Consider the following 19,570-nt stretch of genomic DNA (forward strand, 5'->3'; position numbering starts at 1 on the left):
GCTCTGAGGGGAAAGTTGGTGGAGGTCAATGACGATGACATCATTTAATCTGAACACAAGATCTGACCTTAAAGTGACAGGAAGCGACAGGAAGTGACAGGAAGTGACAGGCGGCGGGGCCGAGGAGCCCGCAGACGTTCCTGTTTTCTCTGCACTTTTATTCTGGCGGTCTGAGGAAGAGATTTACAAAATAAAGCGGTGAGTAGACGATGAAACGCAGATTATTCTGAGAAATGACAGAAATCATAAAAACACTTCTGTTAACGACAGAAATGAATCTAAGAACACGTTAAAATCAACGTGTCACGTACTGCAGAGTCACGAGTCAGCTGTTCTTTAAAGTGTGAAATTAACATTTGAAATAATGAAACGATTCAAACTTAATCAGTTAAATGTTTAAGATCTTTTATTCTCATAAGTTCTTTTTAATGAGACGTTCATTTTTATTCTAAGTGGAATTTTTATTTTAAATATTCACAATTTGACGTCGTGAGACTTTTTTATATTTTTAATATTTTAACATTTAGGATTTGATCCGACGCTTATTTCTCTGATTATCCTGTGAACTGCTCACAGCAGCCAAATGTTGAATAATTATAATTATTATTTAAATTCAGTAACAACGTGAGGTGCTCGTCTGCATTTTGTTGTTTCCTTTCATTGAAAACGTGAAACGAGTTCAATCAAACCACGAAAACATCAACACAAAACTTTCTCCTACAAAATAAAAGTCTTTACACAACTGGAACGTCACAAACAGCTTCAGTCAAACTATAAAGAACCGTCATTACTATATAATATATATATAATATATATATTATATATATAATATATATATTATATATTTTAGAAAGTGGCAGATTTGAAGTTGAAGATTAAAGAAGATTTCGCAGCGTTCTTCGTTCTTTCCAAACAGTATTTTAATAATGTTGCATAAAGAGATTTAACATTAGTACAACAAGTTCTGTCACCTCCCTGGGGGGCGACAGCAGAAGGCTCAGCCATTCAGGGTCTTTAAGGGCGCCCTCCCACTGTTCCTCCGTCACAGGTTAGGGCGCCCTCCCACTGTGCGTGCGTCCCGTGCCCCGTGCTTTAGGGTCCTTGTCCCCCCCTCCAGGCCCGTTTGTACTCACACTACCTGGGCCTCGGAGAATGCTTCTTGCTGCCTATACGTCATCACGCCGTAACACGTCACACGCATTGATGACGTCATGGCGATGCGTGGCTTTGTTTCCAGATCTTTCCGTAGACCTCGGAGTTTTTGTGCGTCTTGTCGACTGTTTTTGAATCTTTTCATCGACCAAATCTGCAGTAAACACTCCACCTCCGCATCACACCAACGTGAACCTTTCACCGCCATTGTTTGAAATGTCCGCGCATGGTCCCTCCTTCTTTTTTCTACGTCCCAACAGGCGCACAGGAAATGACCTCAGAACCGCCGTAGGCCTCGTGCTCGTACACGTGCGCACGCTCGTACACGTGCAAACGTGCTTTACTAAAGCCCACCTCTCCCAAACGGGCCGTGGACGGCAAGCTGGCAGCAGCTAGACGTGGTACGGTTGCACTCACACTGGTCAAACGCTTTACCCGCAAAACCTGTTTTGGCGCGGTGCGGAAGGACAGTGTGAGTGCGCCTTTATTCTTCACCTGGGTGAAGGGGGAGGGGCTTAGGGAGGCTGCATTCACAACTACTGAGGTTCACGACGTTAGCATAAACAATAATGTTTGAATTCACAACGCCACGCGGTCCGGACCGCTGACCGACCTGAACCTGAACGTCCGTGAGTCTGAAACACACATGGAACTGATGACGTCACCGCTACGAACGTTCACACGTGAGCATTTTGCATGAAGGCCTCTGTTCTCTGTTTGACAACGTGCTGGTTTCTCTCGTTTTCTCTTCTGCAGTTTCGCAGATCGAGATGTCGGCGATGGGAAGTCGGTCTCTGATCTTCCTGCTGAGTTCCCTCCTCTTCCTCGTCTCTGTCCTGCTTCCTCTGAACCCCTCGCTGGCCTACTCTCTGACAAACTGCACCGTCTCTTATTCGGGTAACGCCACCTGGGTCGAATGCACGGATCGGGAACTCACCGCGGTCCCGGACGACATTCCCAAAGAAGCCGTTTCCCTAAGTCTCAAATCCAATCGCATCTCAAAGATACACGGGAGCGAGTTTAGCGGTTTATCCGAGCTCAGATATTTGCAAATGGGAAATAACTGGATTTCCCAAATAGAGGAAGGAGCTTTTGCAGAGTTGGAGATCACAGACCTGGACATGGGCGCAAACAACCTCAGGAACCTGACGGACAACATGTTTCAGGGACTGTGGAAGTTGATTCATTTGTCTCTGGAGAAAAACTACATCACGTGCATCTCCCCGCTGGCATTCCAGTCTCTGATCAGCTTACAGACGCTAGTGCTGAGGTACAACCGCGTACAGATGACACACATCACACCGGTCTTACAGCTGCCCAGCTTAACCGAACTGGTTCTTGATTTTAACAATCTCACCTCCTTTCAGCCCGACGACCTTTCTATGAATAAATCGAACCTTCGGACTCTGTGGATCATCGGTGATCCACTGACAAAGTTCAGCATCACAAGAGACATGTTTCCTCATCTGCAGGCCGTCCATCTAACAGCTGAGAGCGGTTTTGAGTGGGACGTACCGGACCCGATGTTTCTGAGGAGCGTCACGACTCTGGAGGTGTACGTATTTGACATCAGCAGCGAGACGTACAGAGCGATGCTGAAGAGTGTGGAGTCGGTGCAGGAACTGTCTCTGAGCTTCATGGAGAACGAGAGCGGTAGAGATCTGGTGGCGATCGCCTGCCAGGTTCCCGCTCTGACGAGTCTTATTTTGGCGGGGAACGATTTTGTCCGAATAAATGAAACCTTTCTGCAGTCTTGCTCTGACGTGACTCAGCTGGATTTATCATATAACCAACTGGAGGAGCTGGAAGAGTTTTCACTCGGATCAATGAAACAGCTCAGACGTCTGGACTTAAACACAAACTCCCTTCCCAGAGTGCCGCGGGGCGTCAGAGGCCTCGCCGTGCTGGAAATCCTGGATCTGAGTTTGAACGTTATCAGCGAGTTGGGCTGCTCCGACTTTCTGAATTTGACGAGTTTAGCCGAACTCAATCTCAGCTCCAACCGCATTTCCACCCTCAAGGGCTGCGTTTTCCAAGATCTGAAGGAGCTGAAAGTCCTGAACGTCGGAGACAACGGCGTTCATCTACTCGTCGATTTCTACAAAGTCAGTTTACAGAAACTAGAGCTTTTGGATTTGAACAGAAATAATTTGAAGCAGCTCAAAACAGGAGACTTGAAGAACATGTCTTCCCTCCGGTCTCTGTATTTAGAGTCAGACACGTATTACTTCGCCCACAAGGGGGCGTTTGCAGGACTGGACCGTCTCCAGACTCTTGTGGTTACACCCTTTGTGTTTGATACAGATTACATAGCGATGATTTTTACAGGACTGCAACACCTAGAGAATCTCAAACTACACCTCACACCTTCATATGAAAGCTCTCGTCCGAACAATGACACGGATTCTCCCGTTGTCCCGTTACCGCTCTTGAAGAGCTTTGTGATACAAGCGTTTAACTGGCATCAAGAAATCAACCCAGATTTCCTAAACGGGCTGAAGTCGTTAGAGCACTTCTCAGCGGAGAGGTTCTTCACAGAGTCGCCTCATCCACACACGTTTAAACACACTCCTCGTCTGAACACCCTTCAGATTATTCAAAGTGGTCTGCAAGACCTAAACCCTGAGCTGTTCCGGCCGATCCCGAACCTGCAGGGTCTCGATCTCTCCCAGAACAAGTTCAGATCTCTGGACTTCCTGTCCCGGGCGAACTTGTCTGCGCTCCTCTGGTTGACACTCAGAGAGAACGAGTTGACGGTGATCAGCGAGTCGGTCTTCCAGTCTCTCCCTGCGCTAACATACCTGGACCTGTTTGGTAACCCTTTCACCTGTAACTGCTCCAACGTCGGCTTCATCCAGTGGGTGAAGGAAAACGACCAAACCCAGGTTGTGAACGCCCACCAGTACACCTGTACCTTTCCCCCGAGTCAACAAGACACCATGCTGCTGGACTTTGACCTCCAGTCCTGTTGGATGGACGTTAGCTTCCTCTGCTTCGTCTCCAGCACTTGTCTGACTTTGCTAACTCTCCTCACGTCCTTCATCTACCACTTCCTGAGGTGGCAGCTGGCCTACGCCTACCACCTCTTCCTGGCCTTCCTGTACGACAGCAGGAAGAGGAAGAAGGGAGCCGCTCATCGCTACGACGCCTTCATCTCCTACAACGTTCACGACGAGGCCTGGGTTTGCAGAGAGATGCTTCCGGCGCTGGAAGGAGAGCAGGGCTGGAGACTCTGTCTGCACCACAGAGACTTCCAGCCAGGTAAACACTTCGTCCGTCTCTATATCTGTATGTTTGTCTCCTTGTATGTAAACCCTAAGTCAGTTACATCTGTCAAATGTTGCATCGTCTTGAAACGGAAATTGCCCAGGTCGCATATTCCCAAAACATTTGATCTTCTCACCAGGGGAACCCTCGCTAAGGGCGCACTCACACTGCCCAAGCACGCTTCACGGCTAAAGTCTAGTTCGTTTGACTAGTGTGAGTACAACTGTACTGCGCCCAGGCACGGCACATTTGCCGGCAGCGGCCCGTTTGGGAGATGTGGGCTTTAGTAAAGCACCTTTTCAGGTGTACGAGCTCGAGGGCGATAGGGGTCCTGATCTCTGTTTATATGCGTCTGTTCTCCGCGATGGACATTTAAAAAGGTGTCGCTGGAGCCTGGTTGGACGGATGAAACGTTCAAAAACAAACAGACAAAACTAAATCTCCGAGCGGTGATGACGTATGAGCAAGACGCATTCACGCTGCGGCCCGGATTAATTCAAGATAAGTGAGTATTAACGGGCCTGGGCCACGGGGAAGAGGGGCGGCGGGAACAATGACCCTAAAGCACGGGGCACGGTACGCATGGACAGTGTGAGTGCGCCCTAAGAGTGTCCTCTTAAATCCTCTTCCCAAAGCTGCTAAAACTTTTACTAAAGACTTGGGAGAAGTCTGAAGTCTTGCTTCCAGTGGCAAAGCAAATTTGCGTGGACTTAGGGCGCCCTCCCACTGTGCGTGCGTCCCGTGCCCCGTGCTTTAGGGTCCTTGTCCCCCCCCTCCAGGCCCGTTTGTACTCACACTACCTGGGCCTCGGAGAATGCTTCTTGCTGCCTATACGTCATCACGCCGTAACACGTCACACGCATTGATGACGTCATGGCGATGCGTGGCTTTGTTTCCAGATCTTTCCATAGACCTCGGAGTTTTTGTGCGTCTTGTCGACTGTTTTTGAATCTTTTCATCGACCAAATCTGCAGTAAACACTCCACCTCCGCATCACACCAACGTGAACCTTTCACCGCCATTGTTTGAAATGTCCGCGCATGGTCCCTCCTTCTTTTTTCTACGTCCCAACAGGCGCACAGGAAATGACCTCAGAACCGCCGTAGGCCTCGTGCTCGTACACGTGCGCACGCTCGTGCTCGTACACATGCAAACGTGCTTTACAAAAGCCCACCTCTCCCAAACGGGCCGTGGACGGCCAGCTGACCGCAGTTATGTGCGGAGCGGGTGCACTCACACTGGTCAAACACACTAGGCTTTAGCTGAAAAAACGGTTTTGGCCCGGTGCAGAAGGACAGTGTGAGTGCGCCCTTAGACTCTGGTGAACTTTGAGCGGTGTGACATATCGCCTCTGTAGGTGATTGTCTGTCTCCGCTTCTTGCATACGTGTGACCCTACTGTGATTGTCGTGTGATGTGTGAACTTTTCCGAGAGCCTCGACGACAGCTACAAAAAAAAGCCTAAAAAGTCAGAAGTTAAATGGTACAGAGTCGTTTCTATGCAGATGATCCACCGTCTCTTGTCTTTGGTGTAAACTGAAAAGCAGCCGCCGCTCTGAAGTCGACTCGTGGCAAATCTTGGCTCTGAGCTTCGGGAGCCCGTGGTGGTTTGACTGCAGAGTCTTTGTCTCCTCAGGTAAACCCATCATCGACAACATCACAGACGCCATCTACGGCAGCAGGAAGACCATCTGCGTGATCACGCGGAGCTACCTGCAGAGCGAGTGGTGCTCCAGAGAGATCCAGATGGCCAGGTGGGGGCGCTCACATCCACCAGCTCTTATGTTTCTGACAGCCTCCCAATCTGATCCCGTCCTTTGTCTGTCCTCTCTGTCTGTCCTCTCTGTCCGTCCCCTCGGTCCGTCCTCTCGGTCTGTCCTCTCTGTCTGTCCTCTCTGTCCGTCCCCTCGGTCCGTCCTCTCGGTCTGTCCTCTCTGTCTGTCCTCTCTGTCTGTCCTCTCGGTCCGTCCTCTCTGTCCGTCCTCTCTGTCTGTCCTCTCTGTCTGTCCTCTCGGTCTGTCCTCTCTGTCTGTCCTCTCGGTTCGTCCTCTCGGTCTGTCCTCTCGGTCTGTCCTCTCTGTCCGTCCTCTCGGTCCGTCCTCTCGGTCTGTCCTCTCGGTCTGTCCTCTCTGTCCGTCCTCTCGGTCCGTCCTCTCGGTCTGTCCTCTCTGTCTGTCCTCTCGGTCTGTCCCCTCGTGCTGTCCTCTCTGTCTGTCCTCTCGGTCTGTCCCCTCGTGCTGTCCTCTCGGTCCGTCCTCTCGGTCTGTCCTCTCGGTCCGTCCTCTCTGTCTGTCCTCTCGGTCTGTCCTCTCGGTCCGTCCTCTCTGTCTGTCCTCTCGGTCTGTCCTCTCTGTCTGTCCTCTCGGTCCGTCCCCTCTGTCCGTCCTCTCGGCCTGTCCTCTCTGTCTGTCCTCTCTGTCCGTCCTCTCTGTCTGTCCTCTCGGTCCGTCCTCTCGGTTCGTCCTCTCGGTCTGTCCTCTCTGTCTGTCCTCTCGGTCCGTCCTCTCTGTCTGTCCTCTCGGTCCGTCCTCTCGGTCCGTCCTCTCGGTCCGTCCTCTCTGTCCGTCCTCTCGGTCTGTCCTCTCGGTCGTCCCCTCTGTCTGTCCTCTCTGTCTGTCCTCTCTGTCCGTCCTCTCGGTCCGTCCTCTCTGTCTGTCCTCTCGGTCTGTCCTCTCGGTCCGTCCTCTCTGTCCGTCCTCTCGGTCCGTCCTCTCGGTCCGTCCTCTCGGTCTGTCCTCTCGGTCCGTCCTCTCAGTCCGTCCTCTCGGTCCGTCCTCTCTGTCCGTCCTCTCTGTCTGTCCTCTCGGTCCGTCCCCTCTGTCTGTCCTCTCGGTCCGTCCTCTCAGTCCGTCCTCTCGGTCCGTCCTCTCTGTCCGTCCTCTCTGTCTGTCCTCTCGGTCCGTCCCCTCTGTCTGTCCTCTCGGTCTGTCCTCTCGGTCCGTCCTCTCGGTCCGTCCTCTCTGTCTGTCCTCTCGGTCCGTCCTCTCAGTCCGTCCTCTCTGTCTGTCCTCTCGGTCCGTCCTCTCGGTCCGTCCTCTCAGTTCGTCCTCTCGGTCCGTCCTCTCTGTCTGTCCTCTCGGTCCGTCCTCTCGGTCCGTCCTCTCGGTCCGTCCTCTCGGTCCGTCCTCTCTGTCTGTCCTCTCGGTCCGTCCTCTCGGTCCGTCCTCTCGGTCCGTCCTCTCTGTCCGTCCTCTCGGTCTGTCCTCTCGGTCCGTCCTCTCTGTCTGTCCTCTCTGTCTGTCCTCTCGGTCCGTCCTCTCGGTCCGTCCTCTCAGTTCGTCCTCTCGGTCCGTCCTCTCTGTCTGTCCTCTCGGTCCGTCCTCTCGGTCCGTCCTCTCGGTCCGTCCTCTCGGTCCGTCCTCTCTGTCTGTCCTCTCGGTCCGTCCTCTCGGTCCGTCCTCTCGGTCCGTCCTCTCGGTCCGTCCTCTCGGTCCGTCCTCTCGGTCTGTCCTCTCGGTCCGTCCTCTCTGTCTGTCCTCTCTGTCCGTCCTCTCGGTCCGTCCTCTCGGTCCGTCCTCTCAGTCCGTCCTCTCGGTCCGTCCTCTCGGTCCGTCCTCACGGTCTGTCCTGTGTTTTCTGCTGCAGCTTCCGTCTGTTCGACGAGCAGAAGGACGTCCTGGTCCTGCTGTTCCTGGAGGACATCCCGGCGCACCAGCTGTCTCCGTACTACCGCATGAGGAAGCTGGTGAAGAGACGCAGCTACCTGAGCTGGACGCAGGCCGGGACGCACACGGGAGTCTTCTGGCAGAACGTGGGGAGAGCTCTGGAGACGGGGGACGCTCCCGACGAGACCACCAACCTGCTGAGTCCTGGACCTGCAGGATGCTGAGGGTCCACCGTCCCGACAGAGTTCTGCTTTTCCCCTTCAGGAACTGAAAACACACGACATGCGTCCAAAGTCTCTGCTTCTGCTTTTCTGCTCAGGGGCGAGTTCCTCTTTACCCCAAATCTGGGCTCTGGTGGTGCTGGCCCTTCCTTCCTTTTTCTGTTAAAATCGTTCAGTTTAATAAAGTTTAAATGTTTTAACTCAGAAGTTCACAACATTTTTCATCTGATGTCACAAAACACAGGACTTTGACCTTGAGGACCGTGGGTTCAAGTCCTGGAGGAACTGAGACAAACCACCTTTATCTGATCTGAACCAAGTCCTTTAGAGACTACACTTAACCCTCACTTAACCGTCTCCTTCAGAGACTAAACTTAACCGTCACCTTTAGAGACTAAACTTAACCGTCACCTTTAGAGTCTAAACTTAACCGTCTCCTTTAGAGACTAAACTTAACCGTCTCCTTTAGAGACTAAACTTAACCGTCACCTTTAGAGACTAAACTTAACCGTCTCCTTTAGTGACTAAACTTAACCGTCTCCTTTAGAGACTAAACTTAACCGTCACCTTTAGAGACTAAACTTAACCGTCTCCTTTAGAGACTAAACTTAACCGTCTCCTTTAGAGACTAAACTTAACCGTCTCCTTTAGTGACTAAACTTAACCGTCTCCTTTAGAGACTAAACTTAACCGTCACCTTTAGAGACTAAACTTAACCGTCTCCTTTAGAGACTAAACTTAACCGTCTCCTTTAGAGACTAAACTTAACCGTCTCCTTTAGAGACTAAACTTAACTTTTTTTAACGTAAGCATCAGAGAGAATCAGAAACGTTCATGGATCTTAACATAAACCTATTTACACAGTTTCAAGGGGTGCTGCGTTCCTCAAAATGAAATTTGATCCATAGAAAATTCTTAAAAAATGTACATAGCAGTAAGCTAGTTAGCCCCAGTGGCTAACCATGGTGGCTAACTCTAACTTCTTGCTAACTAACCTAAACTTATTCCTGCTGTAACCGACTGTTCTGTGTTTACGTGTGGAAAGGGGGCGTGTGCCTCTGAGTTGCCGTATGGCGGACGTTTTAGCGGGGTTTTGCCGCTGTTGTCGTGTGTCTCTCTGTCGGAGAAATAAAGTGGAGAACAGTTGCATCGCTGGACACGCTATCCCGTCTCCTGCCTCGTTCGTGAACCCTAACGCTCGGCTGCACTGCTTTGTATTTTTCAACAGATATTTAAAGAGATGTGTTTTGGAGGTTGTGTTTACAGTCGTTGTGTTAGCTTCTGAAGCTAATCGAACTGCTGTGGACGGAGGCAGCAAAAAAACCTACTTTAGACACTTAAAAAAGCAGGATGTAGGCTAGCTATGCGTTAGCAAGCTATGCCATTAATAGGAAAGGGGACATTTGACTGAGGTTCTTGCTGGTATCAAACTTATTCAGCTAATATTGAAGACGTAAGAAGGTTCTTTACGGAAGAAAGCTTCCTATAAAGGCTCTCGTCTGCTACAGTAAGCTAGCTAACGTTAGCCAGTGACCAGTGAAGGGAGTCAGTCCAATGTCAGTGTGTTAGCTACTGAAGCTAACTGGACTGTTGTGGACGGAGGCGGCAGATAAATAGACTTAAGAAACCTAAAAAAGGAGGATGTAAGTTAGCTTTGTGTAAGCTAGCATAGCTAAGTCTTCCTGCACCCTGTGGTCCAGGTTCAGGGTTCAGGTCTGGGCGGAGCCAGATCTCTAACATAAAAACAAAACAAGGACTTTTGAGCGTGTGCAGGCGTTGATGAGAGGCAGCACGGTCTGATCTCACCTCACAGCGGCTTATTCAAGGTCCAAAACACCCGTCACCCGGTCCTGATCCAAGATGAGGGTCCTGTTCAGAGCGGTTCTGCTGGTTCTGATGCTGCTGAGCTCCAACGCCGCGCCCGGAGCTGAAGATTGCGATCTGCCGCAGACGTTGGCAAAAGAACACAGAGTCGTCTGCATAGAGTTTTTTTGGTGTGTCCACATTTTTCATTTGTTTACCGTTTCCCCCCCTTGTTATATTATTATATATTTTATATTATTATATACTTTACATATATTTATCATGAAAGAAACACAAACAACATTTTAAGTCTCTGTTTCTTTAAAAACTTGTTAAAAACTTTAATGTAACTTTTAACAAATAATCAAATAAAAATCAAATCATTTTCTAATTTTTCTCAAATAAAAAACCTTCTGGTCAGAAAGTTTTTTGTTAAAATGAGACATTTACTGTTATTCCATTATATATTTATATATATATATAAATATTTATATTTATGATGAAATCATTTCATAAGTGTTTATTAGGATTTTTATTTCTCGTTTGATAAAATAAAACTGATCAGAAAAAAAACGAAATAAATGAAACTGGTGAAAATACAATTTCAACTTTATTTACAATCTTACAAAAATTCACTGTTAATATATTATTTTATATATATGTGTGTGTGTGTGTGTGTATATATATATAATATATATTATGGTATTTGAATATATTATATATATAAGAACTGTAACGGTAAATACACTAATACTGGAAATATTATGATCATACTTCTTATATTATTTATTATTATTATTATATTAATATTAATAATATTACCATTATAAGATATTACATTATAACAGGATGTGTTTGGTATTTTGTGTTAATTATTAATACAACTACATAATAATAACAATAATAATAATAATAACAATAATAATAATAATATCTTAGCTGTTAATGAATCATATTCAGCTGAATCGTGTCTTTATGAAATGTGTGTGTGTGTGTGTGGTTGTGTGTGTGTGTGTGTGTGTGTGTGTGTGTCACCAGATGGCGCTGTCGGCTCCTTTTACCGGAATATAGGCTACCGTGCGCGTCCGCGTGTCACAGCGCGTGCACATGTTTTTGGAGCGAGAGCATCTGCCTCAACACACACACACATGCACACGCGCGCACACACACACACACACACACACACACACACGCACACACAGGAGGATGCTGCTGCCTTGCTTCAGACAAACAGACGCGCAGATGAAGAGGAACCGGGCGGATTAACGGTCGCACCGACACCGACACCAGGATCCACCGAGCACCGAGCACCGAGCACCGGGCACCGAGCACCGGGCACCGGGGCCGGGCCGAACCTCCTCCCCGTCGGTGTGATTCTCCGGAGAGCCCCGGAGCGGCGCAGCGGAGGAGGATGAAGAAGAGCAGCCAGAGCAGACGGGTACGAGCCCCGGGTCTGCGGCTCGGTGCTCCGCATTTAGATCCGTGTTTATTTATATTTATGTTTATTTATGTTTATTCATGTTTATTTATGTTTATTTATGTTTATTTATGTTTATTTATGTTTATTATTGATATAGAATCATCCACATCATATTCACAGTGATTCATATCAGATGAGGATTTACACCGAGATAATTATTTATATATTTATATTTATACATTTATATTTATATATTTATATCACACTAATGCAGTTTTATTCTTTATCTTTATAAAATAATATTTATATTATATGTTATTAAACTAATGCGTTTCTATTCTTTGTATTTATGTTTATAATATTTATATTTAGGACAGAAAAGTATTAAAAATATTGGACTTTTTTCACAGTTTTACATTAACATTAGCTTAGAGAAGCTAACGTTAGCTAACATTAGCTTACATTAGCTAACATGATTTAACATTTGCTAATGTTAGCTTACATTACCAAACATTAGCTTACATTAGCTAACATGATTTAACATTTGCTAACGTTAGCTTACATTAGTTTACATTAACTAACATTAGCTAACATGATTTAACATTTGCTAACATTAGCTTACATTAGCTAACATTACGTAACATAAACTAACATTAGCTTACATTAGCTAACATGATTTAACATTAGCTAACGTTAGCTTACATTAGTTAACATTAACTAACATTAGCTTACATTAGCTAACATGATTTAACATTTGCTAATGTTAGCTCACATTAAGCTAACGTTAGCTAAGCGGTGGTTCCTCTCTGACCCTGTTGGTGGCTCCAGGCTCAGGACTCGGGGCCTCAGGGGCTCCAGCAGCCCGACAAAGTGGGCTGGATCAGGAAGTTCTGCGGTCGGGGGATCTTCAGGGAGCTGTGGAGGAACCGCTACGTGGTCCTGAGAGGAGACCAGCTCTTCATCTCCGACAAGGAGGTGAGGCCGCGTCCACTTAGACGACGAAAGGAGACCGTTAAGTGTAGTCACTAAAGGAGACGGTTAAGTTTAGTCACTAAAGGTGACGGTTAAGTTTAGTCACTAAAGGAGACGGTTAAGTTTAGACGATGAAAGGAGACGGTTAAGTTTAGTCACTAAAGGAGACGGTTAAGTTTAGTCACTAAAGGAGACGGTTAAGTTTAGACACTAAAGGAGACGGTTAAGTTTAGTCTCTAAAGGAGACGGTTAAGTTTAGACACTAAAGGAGACGGTTAAGTTTAGACGATGAAAGGAGACGGTTAAGTTTAGTCACTAAAGGAGACGGTTAAGTTTAGACGATGAAAGGAGACGGTTAAGTTTAGTCACTAAAGGAGACGGTTAAGTTTAGTCACTAAAGGAGACGGTTAAGTTTAGACGATGAAAGGTGACGGTTAAGTTTAGTCACTAAAGGAGACGGTTAAGTTTAGACGATGAAAGGAGACGGTTAAGTTTAGTCACTAAAGGAGACGGTTAAGTTTAGACGACTAAAGGAGACGGTTAAGTTTAGTCACTAAAGGAGACGGTTAAGTTTAGACACTAAAGGAGACGGTTAAGTTTAGACGATGAAAGGAGACGGTTAAGTTTAGTCACTAAAGGAGACGGTTAAGTTTAGACACTAAAGGAGACGGTTAAGTTTAGTCTCTAAAGGAGATGGTTAAGTTTAGACACTAAAGGAGACGGTTAAGTTTAGTCACTAAAGGAGACGGTTAAGTTTAGACTCTAAAGGAGACGGTTAAGTTTAGTCACTAAAGGAGACGGTTAAGTTTAGTCTCTAAAGGAGATGGTTAAGTTTAGTCACTAAAGGTGACGGTTAAGTTTAGTCTCTAAAGGAGACGGTTAAGTTTAGTCTCTAAAGGAGACGGTTAAGTTTAGTCACTAAAGGTGACGGTTAAGTTTAGTCACTAAAGGTGACGGTTAAGTTTAGTCACTAAAGGAGACGGTTAAGTTTAGTCTCTAAAGGAGACGGTTAAGTTTAGTCACTAAAGGTGACGGTTAAGTTTAGTCACTAAAGGTGACGGTTAAGTTTAGTCTCTAAAGGTGACGGTTAAGTTTAGTCTCTAAAGGAGACGGTTAAGTTTAGACGACTAAAGGTGACGGTTAAGTTTAGACGACTAAAGGAGACGGTTAAGTTTAGTCACTAAAGGAGACGGTTAAGTTTAGTCACTAAAGGAGACGGTTAAGTTTAGTCTCTAAAGGAGACGGTTAAGTTTAGACGATGAAAGGAGACGGTTAAGTTTAGACCACTGAAGGAGACGGTTAAGTTTAGACACTAAAGGAGACGGTTAAGTTTAGACACTAAAGGAGACGGTTAAGTTTAGACACTAAAGGAGACGGTTAAGTTTAGTCTCTAAAGGAGACGGTTAAGTTTAGACACTAAAGGAGACGGTTAAAGTTAGACGACTAAAGGTGACGGTTAAGTTTAGTCTCTAAAGGAGACGGTTAAGTTTAGACACTAAAGGAGACGGTTAAGTTTAGACGATGAAAGGAGACGGTTAAGTTTAGACCACTGAAGGAGACGGTTAAGTTTAGACCACTAAAGGAGACGGTTAAGTTTAGTCGACTAAAGGAGACCGTTAAGTTTAGACTTCTCTGTTTGTGGATGTTTTTATTTTCAGCTTTGATGAGTCACGGATCAGCTGTGATGTCACATTCATGTTTTTATTTAAAACACACACACACACGCACACAGACAGACACACACACACACACACACACACACACACACACACACACACACACAGACACACACACACAGACACCCACACAGACACACAGACACACAGACAGACAGACAGACACAGACACACACACACACACACACACACACACACACACACACACACAGACACAGAAACACACACTCTTTTAAAGGTGGTTATGCGTGTGTGTGTGTGCGTGTGTGTGTGTATCTGTGTGTGTGTGTGTGTGTGTGTGTGTGTGTGTGTGTGTGTGTCTGTGTCTGTGTGCGTGTGTGTCTGTGTGTGTGTGTGTGTGTGCAGGTGCGGGACGAGCGGCGGGCGCAGGAAGTGTTCGAGCTGTCGGACTTTGAGCGTTCGGAGGAGCTGAGGAAAGCGAAGAGTCGCAGCAAAAAGAACCACAGTCGCTTCACTGTGCTGCGCTGCCGCCGGCCGGGACACGCCGTGAGAACACGCACAACGCTACACACACGATATTATACAACAACAACAACAACAACAACAACAACAACAACAACAACGACAACAATAATATATCCATCTGGAACAGCGACCTCTACAGCAGCAAGTTAAATCTGTCATTAAACGTGCTAACCTGCTGTGCCGTTTAGCGTGTTAGCATGCTAGCCTGCTGTGCCGTTCAGCGTGTTAGCATGCTAACCTGCTGTTCAGTTCAGCAGGTTAGCATGCTAACCTGCTGTGCCGTTCAGCGGGTTAGCATGCTAACCTTCTGTGCAGTTCAACACGTTAGCATGCTAACCTGCTGTGCTCTTCAGTGTGTTAGCATGCTAACCTGCTGTGCCGTTCAGCGGGTTAGCATGCTAGCCTTCTGTGCAGTTTAACATGTTAGCATGCTAATCTTCTGTGCCGTCTGGCGTGCTAGCATGCTAACCACAGTGTGGAGCAGCTGCAGGGGCCATGAACGATGACGTGAGCTTCTCTCGTTCCTCGTCTTCGCCGTCTTCATCCTCTTTTCCCTCAGAGATTAGTGCGACCCCCCCCCCCGGCCCCGTGACCCCGCTCTGCAGCTCTGAAGGTTTAATCCCCAGAATCCCATTAGAGGACGAGTCCGTGCACAAGGATCATGCCGTCGCACTCGTGTCGGCCGTCAGCTGTGAACACGACTCAAGACGCAGATCACTCTCAAATGTATTATTTATTATTTATTTATTAACAATAATAAAGTCAGAGCTGCTGCTATTAGATCACTTATGTTATGTTTTATTTACGTGTTTGAGTCAAAGAATCATAAAAACATTATAATTCACTGTGAACGTGGTTTTAACGCCTGTTCACATCGTTGTGACGATATAAACGACTTAATCAAACTTATTCTCTATAAAACAAAATCCTGTTTTTTATCTTGAACATAAAAGATTAGAAAGATTAAAAAAGGACGTTTAAATAAATAAAACAAAGCAAAAGAAGCGACAGAATATTCGTTTCTGTTAATGTGCGTTAAATCATCCGTGGTTGGATTTCACGTGTTCATGGTTGTCATGGTTACTGTTCGTCATCGTTGTCATGGTTACTGTGCGTCATCGTTGTCATGGTTACTGTGCGTCATCGTTGTCATGGTTACTGTGCGTCATCGTTGTATTGAAACGACGTGGACGCTTCCATTTGTGCGCGCGTCCAAACGGCGTCCGTGCTCCAAACGTGACGCTTTGTGTCTTCGCAGGTTCCGAACCTCGTGTTTCTGGCGGTGAGTCCCGAGGAAAAGGAGTCGTGGGTCAACGCCCTCAACGTGGCGATCGTCAAAGCCAAGAACCGCGTTTTAGACGAGGTTGGTGCGCACGTTCATCGGCAGTGAATCTACGTTCGATGCCGCAGTTTTACAGTGAAAGCCTCTCATCGTTTCTAAGAGTGTGTGTGTCCGTGTGTGTCCAGGTGACCGTGGAGGAGGACAGCGTGCTGGTTCACCCCACCAGAGACCGGGCCAAGATCCCTCACGGCCGCCGGCTGCCGACCCGAGGGCACCTGATGGCCGTGGTACTGACACCGCTAACTATCGTGCTCCGGACTTTTCTTAAAGCTTCTCTGAGTAACGTTCAGTGACTCCGTCAGCTTCCTGTTGCTCGTATCGACCACAACAGTGGGACTCAACCTGATTGGCCGGCGCCATTTTGGTTCAAAGCTGTAAAATGAATCACGATCATATTTAAAATAACGCTGCTCGCCGTTTTTAGTCACTGCATCACCAATGCCGCGAAGCAACGACGACACAAACATGAGACACAGCAATCAGTTAACGCTAGCCGGCTTAGGTTTCACTTAGCTAATGTTAGCAAGGAGCTAACGCTAGCCAGCTTAGGTTTCACTTAGCTAATGTTAGCAAGGAGCTAACGTTAGCCAGCTTAGGTTTCACTGGGCTAACGTTGGTCAGCTAAGGTTTCACTGAGCTAACATTAACAAGAAGCTAACGTTAGCAAGCTTAGGCAACACCAAGCTAATACTAGCAAGAAGCTAACATTAGCCATCTTAGGTTTCACTGAGCTAAAATTAGCAAAAAGCTAAAGTTAGCCAGCTTAGGTTTCAGGACAGCATGTGCCGGTTCATTTGTTCACGCTAGCTGCTCTGTTAGCATCAGTGTTGGCCGTAGGCGAGGGACTGAGAGACAACAGGAAGTCCTGAAGGGCTCAGGTTTAAGTTACGTAACAACACGTGATGTAATACAGGTAAAAGTTCACACACAGGACCTTTAACGTCTGACACCGCTCACCGCAGGCGTCCACCTCGTCCCATGGCGTGCTGACCCTCGACCTGGTTGCGGAGGAGGACGGTTTCTCTCCGGACTTTGACGACGATCCCGGGCGATCCTGGGAGAACTTCCAGGCGGACCTGCAGAGGGGGGGCTCATGCGGACAGGTGGCAGCCGCTGGGTCCTGTGGGGTCGGCGTCCGTCAGCGAGCCGGCACCGACGTGTCAAAGCTGCGGGTGACCTCCAAGGAGCCCAAGGTGAAGACCAGCAGTCTGCCCAGGGGGAGTGAGCTGTCCTGGGGCCAACAGTCCCACCTGGAGACCCCCAAGGTCCACAAGACCCAGCAGGTGTGACGTGTGAGAGGCCGTCAGCTGCCACACAAACCTCTGCAGGAGTACGTTTTACTCACGCAAACTTTTACCTTTCAGGTCCTTCAGGCTCAGTCTCGAACGCCGCAGCCGGGGAAGAGGTTCAGCGTGCAGGGCCGGAGCCGCTGCGCCTCCATGGATGAAGTCCTGTCCTCCAGGTACAGAAGAACACGGCGAGGACCTGAGAAGACGTTACTGACACAGATACACGTCCTGACTCCTCGACCCTGGGGCCCGGAGCGTTTCGTGCCTCAGGGTCAAAGGCAGCGACGGGCAACGAGAACGGGCCGCTTACCTCCTTCCTCCTTCTCTTTCCTCAGACCGGCGATGATTCGCTCCGAGTTGCGCTCGGCTCTCCGGCGCTGTCCGACCGAAGAGGAGGCGGTGGGCGGGGCTCCGGTGCAGCCCGTCGGTCAGCTGCAGAGCCTCATCGCCCAGAGGATGCAGAGAGCTCAGGAGCTGCTGGAGGAGATGAGGCTGCAGGTACGACCGCTTCAGCCGTGCAGCGCCACGAGCAAACAATAAGGTGCACACTTTGACCCGTGTGTGTGTGTGTGTGTGTGTGTGTGTGTGTTATGATCGACAGGAGCTGCAGAAGGCCAAAGCAGAGAGAGAGCGCGGAGGCAGCTCCCCTTACCTGAAGGGCATCGACTCCCCTCGCCTCCACCACCTCCGGGGCTCGGACTCTCCTCACTCCAGGTTGGTTATTCTCACACGCCTCACATCCTGTTTCACCAGAGAGCGCACATGACGAGCTTCCTGTTGTGCTCCTCAGCAGGTCGTCCGGTTCCCCGAGGAGCAGGAGCAGCGACTCCCCTCGCCTCCGGGGGAAAGACTCTCCTCGTCTGAGAGGAAGAGAGTCTCCTCGGTCCAAAGCCAAGAGGAACCGCTCTAAAGGGACCGACTCCCCTCGCTCCAGAGGATCCCACTCCCCCGCCGCCAAAGCCAACGACTCTCCCCGACTGAAGGATTCCCCCCGTCTGACCGACACAGTCCGTTCTCCAAAACTCAAGGGATCATCGAGCAACAGGGAGGACGACTGCCCTGCGCGGGAGCGTCCGGGGTCGCCTCAAAGCGCCGGAGGGTCCGACTCCTCTCAGGTTCAGGGGTCGCCTCAGGGGAGCGAACCCGACTCCCCTCGTCTGGGGAGCAGCAAGGAGTCGCCCCGTCCCAGTCAGAAGAACTCCCCGAGCCGATCTGGATCCTTCGAGTCCCCGCAGCCCAAAACCCCCGACAAACACCGCCCGTCCTCGCCTCCGCCGTCCTCGCCTCCCTCGCTGCTGTCAGAGGAGGACCTGGAGAGGAGGCGCCACGAGGCCGAGCGCCTCCTGGAGGAGGCCGTGTCCTCGTGGAAGGAGGCGCAGGAGGTGCTGCAGGAGGTGAAGGAGCTGCAGAGCCAGACGCTGCGGCGGCAGCGCAGGAGGACTTACGAGAAGATGGCATTGACGGCGGCGGCGGCGGGGTTACCAAAAGCGACCGCTGCGGCAGACGAGGACGACACGCCCACATCGCCGACGTCCCCCGAGGAGGACGAGGAGTCGGAGACGCCGTGACGAGCACCTTCTTCCTCACTTCCTTTGGACTCTGCATGTTTTCACAGGAACAGACGGGATTCAGATCCTTTCTGGTTCGAATCCTCGGATGTTTTTCAGGGTTTAATCCGGGGACGCCGCCGCGCACGTGGACACGTCACCGTGGATTATTTTGAAACCAGCGATTCAGTTCTTCCCGGAGGTCCGAGGACTCTAACCCTCCGCCCTGCACTCGACGCCCTCTCACTCCACAGACGCGTCCCGTGTGAGCGGAGAGGCGCTCCCTTCACCTCCTCCCACGGTGCTGCACGTTCTTTCTTCTTCTCTTCTAGCGCAGGAAGTGAAGCGAGGAGCCTCTCCAAAGAGACCAAAGGTTTTTCAAAATAAAAGATGTCAACATTTCTACAACAAGGATCTTTTTGAACCCGACACACGAAGGCACTGAAGAGCACGACGCTGTTTATTAAACACGTTCATAAATGTTTCTGCTACAACAATCGTTTTTTATCCGTCGCTCCGAAAACTGAAGATCAGGGAGTTTAAAGAGAAAACGCAATAATCAAAAAGAGTCTTTTCTGAGCGAGAACGTTCAAATAAAACATGTTTACCAGATCAGGGACGGAGCAGAACCACCTCATTAATATTATTATTATTATTAATGTTATTATTGTTATTGTTATTATTATTGTTATTATTGTTGTTGTTACTACGTCAGCTGATAAATGTGATTTTGAGCTTTGTTTCACCGTTTCCGTGACGACGATAATTTTCTTTTAAAGTGAAAAACTCGT

At 48.7% G+C, this 19,570-nt stretch overlaps 2 protein-coding genes across 2 annotated transcripts; both read left to right on the forward strand.

Annotated features, from left to right (window-relative positions):
- Window positions 1-1,922: 1,922 nt before the first annotated feature.
- On the forward strand, window positions 1,923-8,258 carry LOC310955444 (uncharacterized protein; the record flags this gene model as incomplete). Its single annotated transcript, XM_083925261.1, has 3 exons — window positions 1,923-4,413; window positions 6,055-6,172; window positions 8,004-8,258. 3 exons carry the CDS (start codon window positions 1,923-1,925, stop codon window positions 8,245-8,247), a joined length of 2,853 nt encoding a protein of 950 aa, XP_083781387.1. The 3' UTR covers window positions 8,248-8,258.
- A 1,846-nt stretch (window positions 8,259-10,104) lies between these two features.
- Window positions 10,105-18,800, forward strand: LOC310955445 (uncharacterized protein; the record flags this gene model as incomplete). The annotated part of the gene is made up of 11 exons (XM_083925262.1): window positions 10,105-10,238; window positions 11,338-11,485; window positions 12,296-12,442; window positions 14,482-14,622; window positions 15,860-15,964; window positions 16,069-16,170; window positions 16,906-17,226; window positions 17,308-17,405; window positions 17,568-17,730; window positions 17,834-17,946; window positions 18,023-18,800. The coding sequence occupies 11 exons, from the start codon at window positions 10,105-10,107 to the stop codon at window positions 18,798-18,800; spliced, it is 2,250 nt and encodes a 749-aa protein (XP_083781388.1).
- Between the last annotated feature and the right edge of the window lie 770 nt (window positions 18,801-19,570).

Source organism: Echiichthys vipera, assembly GCF_963691815.1.
Source record: "Echiichthys vipera genome assembly, chromosome: 13".
Taxonomy (NCBI): domain Eukaryota; kingdom Metazoa; phylum Chordata; class Actinopteri; order Perciformes; family Trachinidae; genus Echiichthys; species Echiichthys vipera.